The sequence below is a fragment of the Somniosus microcephalus genome, chromosome 13 (genome assembly GCF_052327205.1).
Source record: "Somniosus microcephalus isolate GS21.2 chromosome 13, FLI_Smic_1.0, whole genome shotgun sequence".
Classification (NCBI taxonomy): Eukaryota; Metazoa; Chordata; class Chondrichthyes; order Squaliformes; family Somniosidae; genus Somniosus; species Somniosus microcephalus.
Window position 1 is genome coordinate 49,408,033 of NC_140999.1, and position 21,430 is coordinate 49,429,462.

Genomic DNA, 21,430 nt, shown 5'->3' on the forward strand with positions numbered 1-21,430 from the left:
AACCCAAGCATCCCACCCACCCACCCCTTCAACCACTGTCTGCCCCACCTGTGACAGAGACTGTAGGTCCTGCATTGGACTCATTAGTCACCTGAGAACTTATTTTTAATGTGTAAGCAAGTCAGCCTCGGTTCCGAGGGACTGCCTAAGAAGAGGGTTTCACTTCAGTTTATTCCTTCCCTTGCTCCACTGTTTGTTTTTCTTGTCTCCCTCTCCCTTCCTTCCACTACATCAAACTCTGATTGAAGGAGTGAGTTGGTGAAGAGGAAGCTTTCACAATTGAGGCATTTTAATATTGTTGGAAAGTGGTGCTTTGGCAGAAAATGAGCAATAAGAATTTGTTTTTGTTGTGTCTGACCGAAGCACGAGGGACCCACAAAAAGTCAGATTGTAGATACTGTTGGTGGTGTTCTTTCCTTGCATTGATAAAGTGCTGACAGCATCAGAGATGCATGTATATTGAGAACAGCAGATTAACAATGTAAAAACATCATTAAGGTACGTTGGCTATTCATCAGAGCGATCTAGAGGCTAAAAGCACACCCCTTATTAATGTATACCGGCCCGAAGCCCCAAATTTGATTCCAGATCTATCTTGAGTTAGCAGATGTCAGCTAGAGCAGCTGTTGGTGTGTTTCAACTGACTGTGGTGCCCCTGAGCCAGGAAAGGGATACCCTCTCCTCACCATTATCCACCAACCCCTATTGGAAAGCATGTGTGTGGACAAATCAGACTTGGCTGTGATAATCCAGTAGCCTATTAAAGCTCACTGTCAAGACTTGCAAAGAAGGGATTCCTTGTATGAGGTCCCTTACGACTGCTGGTGCCTCTGAAATTGTATCACAGCTGGAGTCCAATGCCTTTAGAAGGACAAGGGGTTGGAGAGTCTAGCTGTGCAAGGATTTAAACTCTCTGGCTAAGGAGCTGTGACATGGTATTTGTTTCAGTTTCAGTTCGGGTGCACTCCAGATACTTTCTGTCATGCCCAAAGTGAAAGACAGGCAAAACTGCACTTCCTGTGAGCCAAAACGTGACCTTTTGCATGAAATAATCTGGTAACAAGCCACAGGTTGAACAATGAATCATTTTACTGATCTACATGCTGGAAATAATATAGATTACCACCATAAGTTCCTGATCTCTCAGAATGATGAGCAAATACCACTTGACAGACCATATCTCAGGCTAAAAACTGAATCAGGTTTATTAAGTAAAATTAAACTGAAATAAGAGCAAGCACTGTAGATTTCACTAGGTTTCAGAACTTTGGTTAATTCACTCTCCCCATTCCAAAAAAACAAAACCACAGAAATCAGTCATTCTTGTAACTTGCAACATGTTTGTGAAGAAAAGTGTTACATGAAACTAAAATCCTTCATTACCCTCAACCGTACTGCAGTGTACCAAGAAGGGGACTGCCAAACTGGGAAAAGGCTCCAGTATTTTGTTTCTCTCCAGTGGATTCCGAGTATGGAGCTGTCAATCAACACCATCATCAAATAGCCTGGCTGAAATGTCTGCTACAACAGACTCACCACTGGTGGGGCCAGCAAACTCAGAAGATTAGCTCTGCCTCTTTCTTGCAGCCTGTGCATTGATATTAACTGTTTCTAGCACCTGGGTGAACTTTGTGTCTAACACTGGATAAGCAGCCTACCTAGACGGAGGTGATTCACCACCATTGGAATGGCACAGGCACATGAGCCCCAAATTGTGCACATTTCATCATGTGTATATATAGATGGGCTACCTTTTTTTAGCAAGTAGTAATCGAGTTAAGGGGGCCACAAGCTGTATAAAATCCTATAAAGGTGCATTAATAATCATTACCTTTTATAATTTGACAGATCCATCACAGTTCCAGTGCTCCCCCGTAACCACATTGTGACAAATTCCTTTCAGAGTATAAAACCCAGAAGTTGTAGTCTTCATAAATCACTTTCTAGTTTGTGAGGAATTTGATTGACTGTGTATTGAAATACAGAAAAGTTGATTCACTTTCAGGTAAGCTGTATCGAACCTACCTTAGAATATCAGGAGTTTGAGCAAACCTGGGCTAATGGCACTAATAAAACAGACCATAAATGATGCAATTAAAATTGGAAATTTTCAAAAACAACAAACATTAATGTTAGGTTTATAGGAAGTGTTTCAGAGCAGCCAGAACATCAAAATGTAATCTAAAGACACTGGCCTAGAAATTCGGTGGTGCCCCGTTTGGGGCGCCAGTCTCGCCTGGGCGCCGGAAGTACCGCCCTGGAAGGAGCCGCGAGCGCCAGCCGGAAATTCAGTTTCAGCGCCCCAAACGGAAGTGGGGTGCTGCTCGAGGCGCCCCGCATCCCTCTTGGGGCGCTGCAACTGAAAATCGCAGCGCAACGTGCCGCAGCGCCACATGCTGCGGCACGGCGCACTGCGGTTCTGCAAGCCGTCCTCCGCTTCTTAAAGGGGAGGGGACTGCTGTAGCGCGATCAGAGATCGCGAGTGCCGGCAAAAGAGCCCGGCACTGAGGAGAAGGGCTCTTGGGACACAGCCGGCACAATGTGGGGGGGCTCAGTGGGACACAGCCGGCACAACGTGGGGGGGCTCAGGAGGCCGGGGATGGCGGCGCGAAGAGGTGCTGGCAGGCGGCCAGCAAAAAAAAATGGCCGCCCCGCACACCTCTAATTAGCGCCTCTACCGCCGCAGGTAGGCACCCCTGAACCGGTCGCAAATTGCAACCGGCGTTACAGCGGGGGGCGGTACCAAATTTCGCGATCGGGGCGGTAGTGGGGCACTGCGCACACCGATGAGGTCATCGGTGGCGGCGCAGCGCTACAGGCTAACGCTGCCATTAGCACCCCCCTAAATTTCACGGGAGGCATGGCCAGTGGCGCTAAACCCACTAAGTGCCCTCTTTGGGCGCTAACTGGTGGCACAGCCACCGAATTTCTAGGCCACTGGATTTTATTTTCAGAAATACATAAAAGTTACTACATGGAAACAACCATTTGACCCAACCAATCCATGTTGGGTCTCGCCTTCCACGCAAGCAAATATTCCTAATCACATTTACCTGCCTGTTTCCTTCATCGACTTATCTAATCTAATTTAAATGTTGATGTAGTTTCTGCCTCAACCTTTAACTTCACAACTCTATCAATACATTTCTCCTGTTGTGTGTTCTAAATCTCTTGCGTTTAATCTTGTATCTATGATCTCTTGTTCTAGACCCCTCGACTACTGGAAATAACGTCTGTCTGCCCTGTCCCATCTCAAACACTTCTTTCATATCATCTTGTAATCTGCATTTGTCTAACTAAAAAAGGCCCCATTTTTCAGGTCTTTTCATATTTGTATTTCTTCATACCAGGCAGCTGCTTCTGCGTAGTACTTTCTCTAAAAGCTCCATATCCTACCTATAGTGTGGAGCTCAATACTGCACACAGTACTCTGACTTGGATCTCATATTAGCTCATCATTACCTCTTAGGTTTTATCACAAGTATAGAATTTAAAAACTAAAATTCCACTGCCTCTATATTACAGCTTTAGCAACCCGAGGTTCTGCTGTTAATGTCCAGTGAACCTGTACTCTCAAATCCCTCTGCTCTTCCACAACACCAGGCCCACTTTCAGATTATAATTACTGTTTTTTTTTAACTGAATGTATCCCCTCACATTTACTAACATTAAATTCCATCTGGCACTTTTTAGTCCATTCAATATCCTTTTGCAGCTTCCTTCAGTCTTTGAGAGTTAACTATATTTACTATTTTGGTAGCATCTGCAAATTTCAACACCACTCCCTCTAGGTGTATATCCAAATTATTGATATACACAGTGAACGGAAGTGATCCCAGAAGTGAACTTTGAGACACCACTATCTACTGCCAACCACTTGGAAAACGTCCCTTTACCTCCTACTTTCTGTTTTCTACATTCCGAACCCATTTTTAATCTGGTTTGTCATCCTTCCCCCTAATTTCATATCCCTTAATCTCTCTAATAATTTCCCATTTCCTAAAATCCATGCACATTACATCCACTGCATTTCCCCCATCTACCACGGCTGTTATCTCCACAAAGAATTTTGAGGTTTTTCAGGCCTGATCGTCCCTTTTGAAACCCATGCTGGGCTAATTCTGTTTTCTCTTTATCTAGATAGGTGGTAATTTCAGCCTTAATTAAAGACTCTAAATTTTTCCCTACCACAAATGTTAAGATAACTGACCTGTAATTACTTAGATTAGCACACACTACATTTTTTTAAATTGGGTACTATACTGGCCAGCCTCCAGTCCTACGGCCTGCATCCACACTCAATAGAGACCAGAAATATAATTTCAAGGGCCTCTGCAATTTCCTGCCTCATCTTCAGTATTGTAGAATGTATCCCTTTGGATGATTGCACTTAGTCTTCCTTTAGCCTAAGTAACTTTGTAAAATTTTGCTGAATTCCCTCTCAGCCACTTCAGGACTCCCATCCTGTCCGTTATCCTTTCCTTTACTAAAGTACTTATGAAATACTTCTGCCATTTACAAATTGACGATCCTCTCTTGGGTCCCACCTCGGTTTTAATTATTCTCTTTTTACTGATGTACTTTACTGTTCCTTTTGGTGTTTCTTGAATTTTTTTTCCTCATGCTCGCTCTTGGCTTTCCTTATCCTGCTCTTAACCTCTTATTTTCTCATTCTCCTTTAGCATTTTCATCATTCTTATAGTCCCTATAAGCCCTCCTCTTGCATTTTAATTGGTTTGCAATCTCTTTATTTATCCATGGCATCCTGAAACTACTAGTAGTTTGCAAAGGTACTGAATAAGTATATTCCAATCTCTTTTCTTTAAAATCATGCCATTGTTTAACTCCAGGCTAATATAATTTGTTGCAGATGTTGGAATCTTGGAGCTGGTGAGTCATGCCCGCGTGTGCAGTATATAGTGTTTTGAATATACGATTACAGCTGCAATCTGTTTTTATGTAATTTTGGATTTAAGGCAGATTTTCTAATGTTGAAGGCCTGGAGAGATATTGGTTAAGGGAGAAACTTAAAACTGGGTTTCCTTTAAAAGTCAAATAACAATGAGAAATACTATGAAAAGGCTTTGATTAAGTCAAAATTATACACTCGGTGTGATCTGGTTTTATCTTTCACACCCTCCCCATCTAACATATTTCCTGGGTGAGGGCAGGAAAACAATGCCAGTTTACTTGTTCTTACAGTGTTATTCTGCACGCCCTTGAGATCCTTTGTTAGCTCAGTTAGCAGCGCTAGTCAGTTAGTGAGCCATTTACCAGTAGGTCCCACACAGTTCAATTTTCACACTGCCTGATCTAAGCTGGGAGTTGGGAGGGATTCTATATTTGGCCTTGGTGACTCTGCGTTGGGGACTGGAAAATCCGTTCCTGCACCTGATCAGTATTCAATGACCCCTGCAGGCTCAGCTATGGAGCCATCCGTGGAGGAATAGCCTATAACTTTTCAGGCTCATGCACAAAGAATTTTCACTTGTGCAAGGTATGGGGAGCTGCTAGCAGCCAATGGAATTGTACCCCAGTATAAGTCCGTGCCATAAGGAGGGGAAAAGTAAGGATGGATTGAAATAAAGGGATCATTCAGGTTTGTTAAATATTGATGATGTGGAGATGCTGGTGTTGGACTGGGGTGGACAAATGTGGGAAGTCACACAACACCAGGTTATAGTCCAACAGCTTTATTTGAAATCACTTCATTTAAATGGTTTCAAATAAAGCTGTTGGACTATAACCTGGTGTTGTGTGACTTCCCACATTTGTTAAATATTGTGCAGAGCTTGAGTAAATTTGACACCATGGTACTGTAAATTCTGCATATTGGCAAATGAGAGATGATGGTGTATGACTGAGGCCTGACAATTGGACTGCATATTCTCGGTCACTGCTGCTGAATTGAATTGACAGTTTGTTGCTAAGATGCATCAATCAAGCCTATAGAATTCAAGTTTCTATTGATGATGTGTTGTTGTGTTCTGACCGCAGGGGTCTGTTCCATGTGAGATTGGAGTAATTATATAAATGTTGATCTGTGCAGTTTACTTTTCATGGGAAACCAAATTAGCATCATCATACTGAAAACATTTATCTTGGCATTTTGATATTTTACTAACCTTGACTTGTATAAGAGGGAATTTCATTGGCCCGTAATCTGTGGTCAGCAGCAAAGCGAAGGTGTTCGCCGCTGGCCCCGAAGTAAGCTTCGCACAAAGAACTCGCCATCTCTGCTGAGAAGTTTGGCTTTTCTGACACGTAATTGAGATCAACACAAGTTAACGGGGATTCCCAGCGAAGAGCAGCTGTGACGTCAACAAGCTGTCTAAGCAGCCAATCAAAGCACAGAATTCTCTCAGACAGCAAACCAGGAAGTGGGTCAGCTCCTTTTGATTCTAACTTTTTTTTTAATGTTAGAGAGGGCTAAACAAAGATTGGGGCTCTCACATGAGGATAAGGCAAACCTGAAATAAAGATGAACAAACTTTTTAAAGTTTCTTAAATTTTAATTTTTATTGAAATGGATAAATTTGACACTCCACAAAATTAAAATGAGTTTTTCAGTGTCATAACCTTTGTTTAGCAGTCAGTACGCTGTTAAAACTTCCAAAACACTGGTATTACCGCAGAAGAGCCGACATTTTCGCCCGTTTCAATGATTTGAGAGATTTCACTGATTTGCCGGGGGGGTGGGGGGGAAGGGAGGGGCACAGCGCAGCCTGAGGAGGAGCAGCGAATAACAGACCGCAATTTCAGGTTTTTCATGTTAGGCTGCACATGCGCTAACTACTGAAGTTGCGGGCAGTTTCAAAGGCAAAATGACGGCAAACGCTGCCGTCATCAGGGCCGCAAATTCCGGCCCAATGTCTTATAAACCACAAATCATTGTGAGGTTGACTTTCAAATTTACAAATAAAAGTTGGTGAAAAATATAAAAGTTTTAACATTTGCTGGATCTAAACAAAATGCTTTTTAATAATGAAGCAGCTAAAGGTCAGTATAGGAATTTTCATTCTCGAAAGAAAAGCTAACAACCAAATCTGGTAAAGAAAGGATGTATCTGAGCCAGAGACATTCCCAGGTTTGATTCCTAGGCTGTGCTGAGTTAGCCTGGGCAGTATTGGGTGGCATTATAGTTGTCCTCAATGCCCCTGGAGCTAAGGAGAAGGAAAATCAACCAGAGTTCCAACTCCTATCCAGTGACCGCTACTGGAAAATGGACGTCTGATGAGGACAGGATCGGAGTCGTGTCTGGGCCTCTCTCATGGTGGAATAGTCTGCAGATGCTTAGCCTAAACCTGCACTTGAAGCATGGAAACATTGATGGGGGCGGGTAGCGCAGGGTGGCTGGTTAGTCTGTGGAGCCATAATCCAGACCACGATAGCACCTTCAGAACAGGAGGAGAGAGAATTGGAAGAACAAGACAAAAAAGACTGCATCTGATTTTTTTATAAAAGCCCCAATAATTCTTGAGCTTGTCTGCTAAAACCTCAGTGGAAAAGTACAGGCTGATGGAAAGCTCTGATCCTGGTGTGAGAAACAACCTACTGCAGCGCTCAAAATTAATTTGAAAGCCTCATTATGACTAAATTGCAACACTCCAGTTTTTTTCCCCTCACTTGTTCTTCCCAATTTTTTTTTATATATATTGAAATCGTCTTGTGTGGAGTCTAAACACTGGCATGGACCTGTTGGGCCGAATGGCCTGTTTCTGTGCTGTAATTATTATGTAAATCAGCTTCACTTGTGTGTATCTGCAGCACAAACAAAATTTCCACAGTATGATCAGGAAAACCACACTGAACACAGTGCTGCAGTGCAGTTTACCCTAAGAATAGAAGTGTTGTGCAGAGGTCATCCATACTTTTTTAACTGCAGTCAGTTTCTATTAACAGATCAGAAATGTTATAGCGTGGCTAGTCCGTTCCAGAAACAGCTGGTCTGGGCCCAGCAACCCAGTGTTTGTTTTGAGAGTGACTTCTGCTAAGGATTACTTTAGAAAGAATGGAAGTTGTTAGTAATTAATGGTGTGCAAAATAATGTATACATTTAAAAGTGTGTCAACTTGCCTCAGTAGGAAAGGTGCTCATTTCTGGATCACAAGGTGGTAAGTTCCAATTGTTTCAACTCTTAATCTAGCTTGACACTCCGATGGTGCTGAAGGGGTGCTGCATTGTTGGAGTTGCCAAACTTTGGATAAGAGGTCCTGTCTGCCTGTTTAGGTGTTTATTAAAGATCACATGGCACTATTTGACAAAGAGCAAGGGGTTCTCCAGGTGCCCTGACCACCATTCACCCCCAAACAGCTCAGCCTGAAACCAATTAATTGTACATTCTCATTGATGTTTCTGGGATCTTGTGCACAAATAGTCTGCAAGTTTGCCAGCATAAGCCATTGTACTTAAGAATAATTAAGTGTACATGCAGCACCTTGAGGTGTTTGAGAGATGTGATTAAACGCTATATAAATGCAATTCTTTTTATAAAAAAAAAAAAAAAAAATTCTTCGATTCAGTTGAACTTTCTGGTAAATTCCACGCGTAAGATGTTGTGCATCACTTGGTCGTTTCTGCAATTATCCGGGTGTAAGAGTGGTGTCTAAATGTGGAAAGATCAGTTTGAAAGTAAATGGAGGCTGCACAGGGTTCATCCACAAACCTAAATAAGGATAAATATGTGGTCATTGGGGCCTGCTGAAGGCTGCCTTTTATCACTTTTTTCCCAGAATGTAGTATTTTTGTTGGTGTCCCAGTTACATAGAATTACATGGAATATACAACACAAACAGGCCATTCGGCCCAATCAGTCCATGTCGGCGTTTATGCTCCATTTGAGCCTAAGTTGAGATGGAGCTGTTGGAGTTTATTTCAGTATTGAAATCCGTAAGTGTAGTGTATGTACCTTTAAGAGGAACTATGGGCCAGAAATTGGTGAACGGGGCTTGCAGCCCCGTTTCTGCACTTACCCCGCGCTACTGCCGATCAGCTCCAGGGACGCCTGGAATTGGTGTTTCCAGAAGAAGAATCCCGGGCAGCGTATGACGTCACGCCGCCCAGGAGTGCAGCCAGCGCGAAGCCAGGAGCGTGCAGTGCAAGTGAGACACGCCCCTTGAGGTCTCAGTTTCACTGGACACGCCCCCAATGTTTCTGTCAAGCTGCTAAGCATTTTTACATGCAAAGCAGCAGTTTAAATAGGTTTTTGGAAGTTTTTTGAAGATTTTGGTAACTTTTATAAACTTTTTAAAATGTTTACATTATTTTGAGTAATCTGAAGTAGTTTTAAACAGAATTAAAGCAATTTAAAGACTTTTAAAAGCCCTAAAAGAATTTTTTAAATTCCATTTATTTATTTAGCAATGTCGTCGTCATACGTGTCTTCACACTGTTCCCTTTGGGGAACTGTATGAAGTGGTGGAAGGATTTATGGCCATGATTAACGCTCATTCCGTGACCGTAACCATCTTTGAACCAGGCATTAGGGCGGTTAGTCCTATGGCGGGAGGGTTTTACGGGCTCCCACAAGCGCTACAAGGAGGGGGGGCCACCCACACCCACGGACGCAAATATCCCACTGGATGTCAACCCAGAATTTAGAGCCGGAGCTCCGACTCCACTTGCCGGGACTGTCTGGAGCGGGGTTCGAAACCCTACCCTGATCTGGCCCAGCGGCGGGGATCCTACCGCTATGACAAAGGCCCAATCCGATTAGCAACGTGAAATGGCAGCATAGGGCTCCAGTCACGGGGAGGGAAAAGGCGCAGGAAACATATGGGTGTCACCTTTTGTGCGGAGTGGGCCTTTTGCGTAGCAGTAAGCATCCCCGCCGCTGGGCCAGAAGGAGTAGGGTTTTGAACCCCACTCCAGACAGTCCCGGCAAGTGGAGTCGGAGTTCCAACTTTAAATTCTGGGTGGACATCCAGCGGGATACTTGCGTCCGTGGGTGTTGGTGGGCCCCCCCCCCCCCCCCTCAGATGGGTTGTGGGAGCCTGTAAAACCCTCCCGCCATAGGACTAACCACCCTAATGGCTGGTTCAAAGATGGTTACGGTCACGGAATGAGCGTTAATCACGGCCATAAATCCTTCCACCACTTCATACAGTTCCCCAAAGGGAACAGTGTGAGGATACGTACGATGATGACCTCTTGCGCAATGCACCTCCTTGGACCCTCAGTCGCAGATGCGAGGGGGCAAGTCGTGCAATTGTTAAATTTTTCATTTTATTGACATGTAAAATGTTGGCCCAGTAATTCCCTTCCAACTGCGCGAGTACGGTCGGGGTACTTACACATCTGGCCGGATGAAATGCCGGTTTTCAGCATGCACAGTGCTTTTGGGGAAAACCGGCATTTCCTGTCCTCTGAACGAAGGGGTTCAGAGGCAGAACGCGTGCGACTGCACAGGCAGCGCGTGCGCAGTATAATTCGCCGCTTTCATTACTGCTTTCAGTGAGGTCAAGTCCTTACAACTTACACATGAAAAAAGCATGGGTACAGTTGCTCCAGAGGCTGCGGAGGAAGATATTTCTTATCGTGGAGCTTCTGAAAGTATGTATGCCTGTATATATTCCTTTGCGTGTTATGTATATATTCCTTTATTTATGTGTATGAATGTATTATTTAATTATGACTTTCAGAGAAAGTAACTTACTGGAAAATCATAATTAAAAACATACATTCATACACATTAGTAAAGGAATATAAAACATACATACATATACGTAAAGGAATATATGTGGACATACATACATAACTCATTCTCACATTCCATTCACACAGCCACAATTGCTCCTTCTACCTACCGTTCTGAAAACCCTTTTTTAAAAAAAAAAAAAAAAAAAAAAAATTTTAACTTTAAAACTTACTTAAAATTTCTTAAAATAACTTCCCTCCCTTTCCCAAACAAAAATATTGCATTTCAGAAGCTCCACGATAAAATGTTTCTTCCTCCGCAGCCAATGAACCACTTTACACTTGCTTTTTTCAAGTGTAACTTCTGAGGACTTACCCTCACGGATTTCATGAATGAAATCTACGAAGTTCACTGCGCAAGCGCTGCCTGTGCAGTCGCACGCGCTCGAGGTCTGGAAATGCCGGCGTTCCCCGCATGCGCTGTTCATGCTGAACGCCGGCATTTCCAACGGCCAGATGTGTGAGTACCCCGAGCGCACTCACGCCTTTGGCCGCGAATTTCTGGCCCTATGTTTTTGAAGCCCCTGTATACTGTAGTACCGGTAGTGACCACTCGGGTATATAAGCCTGTGTAGCGTCTTGTGTAGTTACTTCACCTCCAGACTTTGTTCAGTAAACACTTGTTAAATCAACTCCTGCATTCCGTGTCTCCATTAACACACGGATCTAACAGTGGCGACGAGTTAGAAACGAACTTACCTACAATTCGGCAGCACCTCAAGGGAATCGATTCCTCAGACGAAGGTCGAAGCCAGAAGCAAGAAAAAAATAAATAAATAAATAACTCGAAGAAACTCGAAAACGAGGGCCAGGCTTGGTCTCCAGTCTGTGGTTTCCCCAGCTAAACGGGCTGGTGGCAGGTAGTGCACTGATCCTTCCTGGGCTGCGGCAGGCTAGAGCTCGATCGGGTGGCTCTGTAACGGGGTCGGGCAGCGAGTCGGGAAGCAGAAGCAAAGAGAGAGAGAGGGTGGAGCACTCAGGGCGCGGCCGGTGCTGCAAAGCAGGTCAGCGTTCAGACCGAGCAGAGGGAGGGGAAAGTCCCAGAGGGTCTGCTCCACGACGGGAATGGTTCTCCAAGTAACAGAGACACTATTGAAGCGACATATAAAGAAAAAAATAGAAATACCGCGTTAAACTGCAGGTCGCAACGGGAACCGCAGAGAACAGCGTTGGCAGCAGCGGGAAAGCGCGGGAGGCGCCATCTCAACTCGGCGGGGAAGAAAGAAAAGCGCAGGAGGCGCCATTTTGATCCATCGGGGACGGAGGAAAAGCGCGGGAAGCGCCATTTTAGATTTTCAAGATGCCGAAGACTGGCAATATTACTGCTTTCGATAGTGATATAGAAGATTGGACCACATATGTGGAAAGAGTGGAGGTATATTGCAAGGCGAATGAAGTAGTGGATGATAAAAAGGCATCGGTACTGCTAAATCTGATGGGCGCAAGGACATACGGGCTGTTATGAAACTTGATCACTCCAGCCAAACCGATGGACAAGAATTTTAAGGAGATTGTTGATACCTTACAAGAGCACTTAAACCCAACACCGCTGCTGATAGCGGAATGATTCAAATTCTTCAGGAGGAATCAGCACAAGAATGAAAGTAACGCTGATTACCTCACCGAATTACGAAAGCTGTCAAAGCACTGCCAATTCGGGGCAGGACTGGCAGATTCTCTCCGAGACAAATTTGTCTGCGGTCTCCTAAGCGAAGGAACACAGAAAAGACTACTTTCTGAGAAAGATTTGACACTGGACAAGGCTTTCGGTGTGGCTGTATCATACGAAGCAGCAGCAAGAGGAGCTGCAGAGATACAGCAAAAGCCACAGGACTTCGGCACCCATGAAATGACATGGGGTTTCGAGAGATGTTATCGCTGCGGCAGATCCACCCATGACCAGAAGGACTGCTGGTTCAAGGACAAAGCATGCAGGCAATGCGGAAAGATGGGACACATTGCACATGTATGCAGATCTGGAAAGAAATCCGCTGACAGTAAAAAGGTCAATAAGGAAAAGTACAGAAAGGTACAAATGATGACGGACAGTAGCTCCGAAGACCAGAAGAGCGATAGCGACTCCGGAAACAAGAGACTAAGCTGTCTCAAATTACATAATGTAATTGCCAAAGAAGATTACCAGACCATTTGGGTTACCCTCACGATAGCGGGGTCCCCAGTCAAAATGGAGCTAGATACAGGATCAGCTCTGACCGTCATGAGTCGACGGGATTACGAGCGGCTATTTCCGCATATACCTTTGAAAGACACATCCATTATCTTGAAGACATATACGGGGCAGAAAGTATACCCCAGAGGGAAAATAAAGGTGCCTGTTGTATACAACGGCAAGGAAATACAGAAGTTGTATTTATACGTTCTGCAAGATGGTGGTCCACCGTTGTTGGGCCGTGAATGGATCAGAAAGATATGTTTAGACTGGCACTCCATTCAGGCACTGACGGTGACCAGTAAGAAAAAAAACGATGACGTCCTACCTGGACGATTAAAAGAAATCTTGGCTAACGCCAAAGAAGTGTTTCAACAGGAACTAGGAACCCTGAAAGGCGCCACCGCCTCAATAAAAGTGGAAGATGCGGCAATTCCCAAGTTTTTTAAGGCAAGGCCGGTGCCATACGCAATTCGTCCAGCAGTCGAGGCAGAGCTGGAGAATTTGGAAAAGGCAGGCGTGTTATCCAAGATAGATTGGAGCGAGTGGGCAACACCCATCGTCCCGGTCATGAAGAAAACGTTGAATAATGAAAAATCTGAAGAACAGAGAAAAGTTCGCATCTGTGGGGACTTCAAGGTGACTGTAAACCCGGTTCTTCACACGGTACAGTATCCTCTTCCGAGGATAGAAGATATTTTCGCCTCACTATCCGGAGGGAAACGTTTCACCAAAATTGACTTAGCACAGGCATATCTACAGATGGAGGTTGAGGAGGCCTCTAAAAAGTATCTCACGATAAACACACACAAAGGCCTGTACCAGTACAATCGACTGGTTTTCGGAGTGGCATCAGCTCCAGCTATCTGGCAAAGAGCTATGGAGCAAGTCCTGCAAGGGATTCCGGGGACTCAATGCTACCTAGACGACATCCTTGTAACAGGAGAAAACGACAACGAGCACCTTGCCAACTTGGAGCAGGTGCTCACGAGGCTGAGAGAACGGGGCCTACGAGCAAATCGCACCAAGTGCGAATTTTTCCAGAAACAAATATCATATTGTGGCCATGTCATTAACGAAGAAGGGTTGCATAAGTCACCTGAAAAAATTGAAGCGGTCGTAAAGGCCCCAGCGCCTGAAAATGTCTCTCAATTAAGGTCGTTCCTGGGATTAGTAAATTACTATCATAAATTTTTACCAAACTTGTCGACAGTTCTGCACCCGCTTAACGCACTGCTACAAACGGGAGTAGTTTGGAAATGGAGCGAAGACTGTAAACGTGCCTTCCATAAATGCAAAGGCTTGATCACGTCCAGGGAAGTGTTGGCTCATTAGAACCCATCGCTGCCAATCAGACTAGTGTGCGATGCATCCCCTTACGGCGTGGGAGCGGTATTATCGCATAGATTCCCTGATGGCTCGGAGCGGCCGATCGCTTTTGCGTCACGCTCATTGAACTCAGCTGAGCGTAACTATGCCCAGATCGACAGGGAGGCACTCAGCCTGGTGTGGGGGGGTGAAGAAATTCAACCATTACCTACACGGACAAAAATTTACCTTGTTGACTGACCATCAACCCCTTGTCTCCATATTCAACCCTAAAAAGGGCGTTCCCATTATGACAGCGCAAAGGCTACAGAGGTGGTCCCTTTTCCTAGGGGCACACCAATATGACATAGAATACAAAGGAACAAAACAGCATGGGAATGCTGACGGGTTATCGCGCCTACCGTTGCCAACGGTGGAAGAGGCGCCTACAGTGGACCCAGTGGAGATGTTCCACTCGACCATAGTGGAATGTCTACCGGTGACAAATTCTACCATTGAAAGGAAACGAGAAATGACCCGACTCTCTCTCGAGTCTACGATTTAACAGTGAAGGGATGGCCAGCACATGGCGAAGCACTGTTGCCAGCATTCTCGCAAAGAAGAGAACAGCTGTCAGTGTGCCGAGGAACCTTGATGTGTGGATCCAGAGTGGTGATTCCACCCAAACTCAAGGATAGAGTGCTAAAGGAGCTTCACGAGGAGCATCTGGGTGGAGTGAAAATGAAGAAGTTAGCCAGAGCGTTTGTGTGGTGGCCAGGTATCGATGGAGACATCGAAGAAATGACCAAGAGCTGTCTAGGATGCCAGAAGGTCCAAAACGCCCCACCACAAGCCCCTCTACATCCATGGGAGTGGCCCTCATCTCCATGGCAAAGGGTACATATCGACTTTGCTGGTCCATTTATGGACTCAATGTTCTTAATCGCGGTGGATGCACACTCCAAGTGGCCGGAGGTAATAAAGATGTCCTCCACCACCACGGAAAAAACCATCACAGTATTAAGGACCATATTCGCCAGGAATGGGCTGCCTGAACAGATCTGTTCTGATAATGGACCGCAATTTGTATCCGAAGAATTCAGGAAGTTCTTAAAAAAAACAAAAAAAACAATGGGGTTAAGCACTACACGTCCGCCCCATACCATCCCGCCACCAATGGATTGGCTGAAAGGTTTGTCCAGACCTTCAAGAAGGCCATAAAGGCCATGGGTAATGAAGACATAAATCTACAACATAAGGTAGATAACGTCTTGTTTGTGTACAGGAATGCAACACGTGGTTACAAACCAAACCCCCACCATGATGTTTTTCAATAGAAGATTAAGATGCCGGCTGGATTTGGTCAAGCCAAACGTCAGAAGGGACGTAGAGAACCGGCAATTTCAAAGCATGAATGAAAGGCCAACTAGAACCTTCCAGATAGGTCAACCAGTTTTGGCCCGGGACTACCATACCGAGAAATGGCAGCCTGGAACTATTTGCACACGACTAGGACTGCTGATGTATACCGTGGACATTGGAGAAAGCATAATAAGGCGCCATGCTGACCAGATCATAGTCATCCGAAAAAGGACAACCTATACCACAACTCTATACGCCTAGTGATGAAGCAGAGATACCCATAGTATCTACCTCCGATCCGGTGATACTGGAACCAGATGAACCCGACACTGGCATTGAAGCCGAATCGACCTTGCCAAAAGAACCTACTACACCACCGAGGCGTTATCCGGACCGAGTCAGGAAGCCTCCAGAGAGACTGAATTTGTAATTGATTAACTTCAGCAAATGTGTATATTATTGTTCTTGTAAAAATGTTATTTAATGATTACTTAAAATGTTATGAACTATTTATCTAAAAGGGGAAGGATTGTAGTGTATGTACCTTTAAGAGGAACTATGTTTTTGAAGCCCCTGTATACTGTAGTACTAGTAGTGACCACTCTGGTATATAAGCCTGTGTAGCGTCTTGTGTTGTTAGTTCACCTCCAGACTTTGTTCAGTAAACACTTGTTAAATCAACTCCTGCATTCCGTGTCTCCATTAACACACGGATCTAACAGTAAGTCTTTGCTTTAGCTAGTAGTCATGGAATCGTTGATCTTCTGCCAGCTTTACCCTGTGCCCTGTTTTTTTTTCCCCTTTCTTGGCTTAGCTTATATTGAAATAGTGCTCTGGACCATTGAATGTCTTGTGCACCTCTACGGCTCTCTCTCTCACCTTGTTTCAATATTAAAGTGCCCAAGTTTCTCCAGTCTCGAGAGCTCAGTCCTCTGAGGTTAAGGGTCAGCATCGTGGCTCTTCTTTGACTCTCTGGTCTGAATGTTTCCATTGTGACTTGGTATCCAGAGTCTTAATGTTGAACTGCTTTATACAGTTTCAATGTCCTATTAAACCTTTTTCATGGCCAGCTGCCTAAAAGGGTATTTTGAGTATTCAGCATTCCCCTACTTTCCCCACCACCTTCTATAAACATATGATAGTGGTATGATGAATATAAAGTTAAAAGTGATGGGATCTTACACAGCCAAGTCATACCTGAAATAGGTTTTCATCTAGACACAATTGTGCTATCAGCCCCACATGTAGCGTCGATGAAGTAAATTGGTAGTCATGTATTCTAATGATTCCATTATACAGTGTGGTGAATATTAATTGTCTCATTAATCGTGCACCTTGTCTGATGCTACTAATCGTTACACACAGGATACGGGATGCATCGGGTCGCCCCAAGCGTGAATACCAGCCCAAGCCTAGAAGCACTTACACTGAATATGGAGAGACAGACCATTCCAATGGAGGTTTTTCCTATAGTGGGCCAACAAAATCACAAGGTAAGCAATTTTTGGGTTTTTTTTTTGTTTGCCTATTATTAGTGAGCCATGAGATGTCATGCACAACAGTGTGAATAGACCTTAACTGGCCAGTCAGTCCTCCCACAAGCTCTTCCACACCACCGCAAACCCTCTTTGTGAATCCTTTGCTTTCCTTGAGCTGCACTTTGGTAAAACCAGGAGAGTGGGTTTAAAAAATGGAGGATTTCCGCACCGTTCCATGCAACAGCAGGGTTTGCTCCAAGGTGGATCAAGTTAGGGAGGGTTTCAGCTCCCTCTGGCTCAGCCTTGCAAATCAGGAAGTTCCCAGGTTTGATCCCTGTCTGTGCTGAGTTACCAGATCTCCCCCCTAGTGGCAGTTGGGGCACCAGAATTAACCTCAGCAATCCTAGGCTAGGAAGGGAAATGATCGGCCAGGATTACCGCTCCTGATCGCTAAATAGGGACCTCCTACTGAAAAGTGCAAATGTGGATGCGTAATGGGCTCGGGACCAAGTTAGCCTGTGATGCGGTCCATAGACAAAAAGCCTTGCTGACACTAGCTGTCTAGATCTGTGTATGAAGACCAGCCACTTGGGTAAGGTACTAGAGAGTAGCCATCATCTGTGGAACTGCCTCCCCTTGTGAGAAGAGGGGAGAAACTTGGGAGGAAGCAAGAATTGAAGTAGACTCTCGACCACTAGCCAGAATATCAGACCAGCTAACGGTTGCTGAATGAATTGCTCATGGGTGCCCTAGATCGGGTATTGGGTCCCACTACCAGTATTCAACAGTTAACAAATCGATTATCTTTGAATTTAACTTTTTTTGGCAAAGAGTTCAGTTATTATCTGGGCACTGATACCTCCACTACTGTGTAGTTACAGACCCTGATGTGCTGGTCACAAAGACCAAAGAGTTTGCCAGTGTTATTATGAACTACCAGCACACACTTGGCTTTTGAGTATGACAGGGGAAAGAATTGACTTGAGAGCTGAGCTTCAGCTGCTTTTATATTTTGCTATGGTCTTCTTGGCCACCAGCCTCAGATGGCAATTTTATCTTTTACATTGTGCTAGTGTTAGGAGCCGGCAGTATTAGCACAATATAAAAGTGGCTTCTGTTTCTTTTATGTACGAGTGTCCATTAGTTCATGCTACTAACCAACAGTGAGCAGTGAAGAACTCATCTCTGGTGAACTCATTATCATCAATCAATCTTTCACTCCCATGAGCAGACTTTTTTCTGTTGCATCTAGATCTAGTTTAACTTCTCTTCCCCAAAGAACAAAACGTCTGTTCCACCCATTCAACTAATTTCCGAGATTATTTTCCTGGTTTTCTTAGAATTTTTGTCTAATTCTTTTGAGCTTTTTAACTTCATGTGCTGAGCTGAGCTGCAAATTTGTGTCGGGAGTTTGCATAAATCAAATTGATGACAGTCTGGCACAAAAATTAAATGCGTTACAGCCTCTGCTTCTGAACAGGACATTGCTGCTGTGTGGCTCACATCTGCTGCACAGCAGGAAGACAGACAAATTTGTAAATTACTTGAAGACTGTACCTTAACAGTTTTCCCCCACTGGATCATTTTTTACAGCCAGTGAGTAACTGATCTGAACAGAGCAGAAGGTCCCTGGACTGTCCCGAGTTGGTGATTGAGGCCTGAACAATAGTTGCTGCAGAGTGCATGTATGTGGACTTTGGGTGACTGGGCTTGGTGCTCTGCAGTCAAATAGCCTGTCTGCTATCTAGCCTCGCACATAAAGAATTTGTGAGGTATTGAGGCAAAGGGGAAATAGATCCACCCTTGGTTCTGGCTCTGGGATTTTTGTAATGCCGCAGAGATTACAAATTTGCCATAGTTCTGAGCTTTTTCATGGCGATCACCTTTTACTTGCCCATCTTCATATGTGTTTTACTAATTTTTGCACTTTTCCCCCTGCTAATTCTCTCCTTCCTATTCCAAAGGGCACTGACTTACAAGGTACTGAATCAGCATCCCCCTGATACTTTGCCCAATTAGCTATTCTTCATGCGTGAGCCTAACAATGAGTCTCAGCAGTTTATCTGATCATAGAAGTGATCACAGCTCAGCCTGATCTTATTCTCGCCCAACATCCACGTATTCAGTGGACTGCGTTCCTGCCTTCCCCACCCCCATTCTCAGAGAGTGCCCTTTTTAAATGTTCAAATGTTTCTGCCATGACAGGAGATACCCAGTTCGTAAGCCATTCTCAAATACCTCACGAAGACCCACTATGCCAGAATCTTCCAACTCCATAACTTACCCAGCAGCTGCATCTCTGGCTGACCGTCACAGCATTAAGGAAGAACAGGCATCTTTTCTGGCTCCCGCTAACCAGTCTTGGTACAATAATGCTATTGAAATGTTCCGTTACAGACCAGAATGCTACAAGTTTGATTCCTGGTCTGTGCTGAATTAGCTGATCTTGGACAGGGTGGCACTGGTACTGCTGCATTTGGCCTCAAGACCCCTGGGTAAGGGAGGGCAACGCACTCCGTATCAAGCTCAGCTGTGATGCTTTCCACTGTCAATTAGCCTGCCAGCATTTACTATTGAGGCTCTCCCATGAAGATTGGACAGTTGGCAAAGTACCAGAGGACTGCTGGTGCCAGTGGAACCATATATCAGCCAGAGTCAGCAACTGCAAGAGCAGGAGGAAGAAAAATAATAGAACTACACTGTTAATAGTTGTGTAAAAAAAAAGTTACATTGGGGAGGATAGCGGCACTTTCAGTATGAAGTATTGCCCCTCATTCACCCATCCCCAAACTAGTCGAAAGGGTGAATTTGTGTGTTTTTCTTAATCATAACATTTCTTTCCATGTTACGGAATTAGCAATTTGTTTATTATATTATGTGCATATTATTGCCCTGTCAGCAGTAATTCAGATGTATAAATGGCTAGCCATAAGGAGAACAGTAAATTCTCCCCGCACTCTGTGCTGATCTAAACATCCAGGCTATACACAGTTGCTGCTCATCAGTGTTGTTACCAAGTCCGTTTAGTGCTTTGGTTGTAATGTTCAATAACAACAAAAATTGCATTTAAGTCTGTACGCAATGTTGTGCAGTGCACTTCCTGTGTGATGCTCATTATTCATCCCCTCAAATTGCTCTGACCCCCAGTGAAAGAGCTGTACCCATCAGTATCTGACCGTAGTGCTATACTGCTCAATGTGCTCTCTTCAGCCACAGGCTAAATTGTGAAAAATTATATTCACTGATTGCTGAATTGGTAAGAATCTTGGGATTAGTACATAAAGAATTTAGAAGAATTTTTTTCACACAAAGACTTGTTAGAATATGGAATGCATTGCCACATGTTGCTGTTGAAGCTCAGTTGATAACTTTTGAGAGGGAATGCATTAAGCAGTTGAAAGAGCAGAAATGGGGCTAGCGTAGATCTCTTTGGTGGGGGAACTAGCCCTGTCACAGAATTTCTACGATTCTTTGATTTCCAAATACTGTGCATTAAATGTTGTTTCCCTCCAGCGTACAAAAGAGGATGTCAGGAGCAACCCAGTATTGTATCGGGGCCTAATCTACAAACCCCCGCTCTAGCAGGTCTTGGCTGATTTTGGATCTCGGAGGAGGGAGGGGTTCTCTAATTTTGGTTGGGGTGGGGGAAGAGAAAATGAAGAAAAGCAAGAGCAGCCGCACTGTACAGAACCTGTGTTGTACAGTGACTGATGGTGACGGCACCTGTGGAGGGCTTGGAGTCACACAGCCATGTCCGTCTGACTGCAGGAAGGTACTGGGTTCTGGGTGAGGTGGGGGAGAGGGAGGTGAAAGTAATGGCTGCTATCAGTTAACAGAGGTTTTGTCTTCAGTCGATAGTAGTTGGTTTACTAATTATAGAGAAGATTTGTACATTGTATTGAATTTTATTTTTAATTTTTACATTAACTTTCCCGTGAACAGCCTCCTTCCATTCAGACAAGCCCAATAGGACGCCAGCCAGCGGATCCCCCTGTGAGTAGAGTAGCTAATACCCAGCTTTTAGTTCTGATGGATAAAAAGACGTCAACCTTGCTGTCAGGGGTTGTGATGATTTAATAAGGATCAATGGTCGTATGTTTAACTGTGATCAAAATGCGTAAGAAGAATTTAAAGGATTTTTTTTTGCTGAGCTGTTTAGTCACTGAAAATAGCCATAATTATCTCTGTATCCCTATCATCTGGTTTTAGAAGAGCTGTTTGTCCCACTGTTTGAGAGAGTGTGAGGGCAGTGTGCAAAAATTCTGCTTTTTGTAGTGCTACCCCGAGCACCAACTCCCTCTGCTGTGCCACTATGGTATTTTCCTTCTCCTGTACACCCGTGGTTTCCAAACTTCCCTGCCAACATTCATAATCATGGAATGCTACAGAACAGAAACAGGCCATGGGGCCCCATTAT

General features: G+C 44.4%; 1 protein-coding gene across 5 annotated transcripts in view; it reads left to right on the forward strand.

Annotated features, from left to right (window-relative positions):
• LOC147108315 (endophilin-A2-like) overlaps nucleotides 1–21,430 on the forward strand; it is a 148,387-nt gene that overhangs the window by 120,842 nt on the left and 6,115 nt on the right. For 4 of the 5 annotated variants that reach the window (XM_086004899.1, XM_086004902.1, XM_086004901.1 and 1 more), the window contains 2 exons: nucleotides 16,901–17,028; nucleotides 20,956–21,006. In XM_086004899.1, coding sequence (XP_085861025.1) covers nucleotides 16,901–17,028; nucleotides 20,956–21,006 — 179 coding nt within the window. The remainder of the gene's footprint in view (nucleotides 1–16,900; nucleotides 17,029–20,955; nucleotides 21,007–21,430) is intronic. The other variant, XM_086004900.1, reaches the window with a different exon arrangement.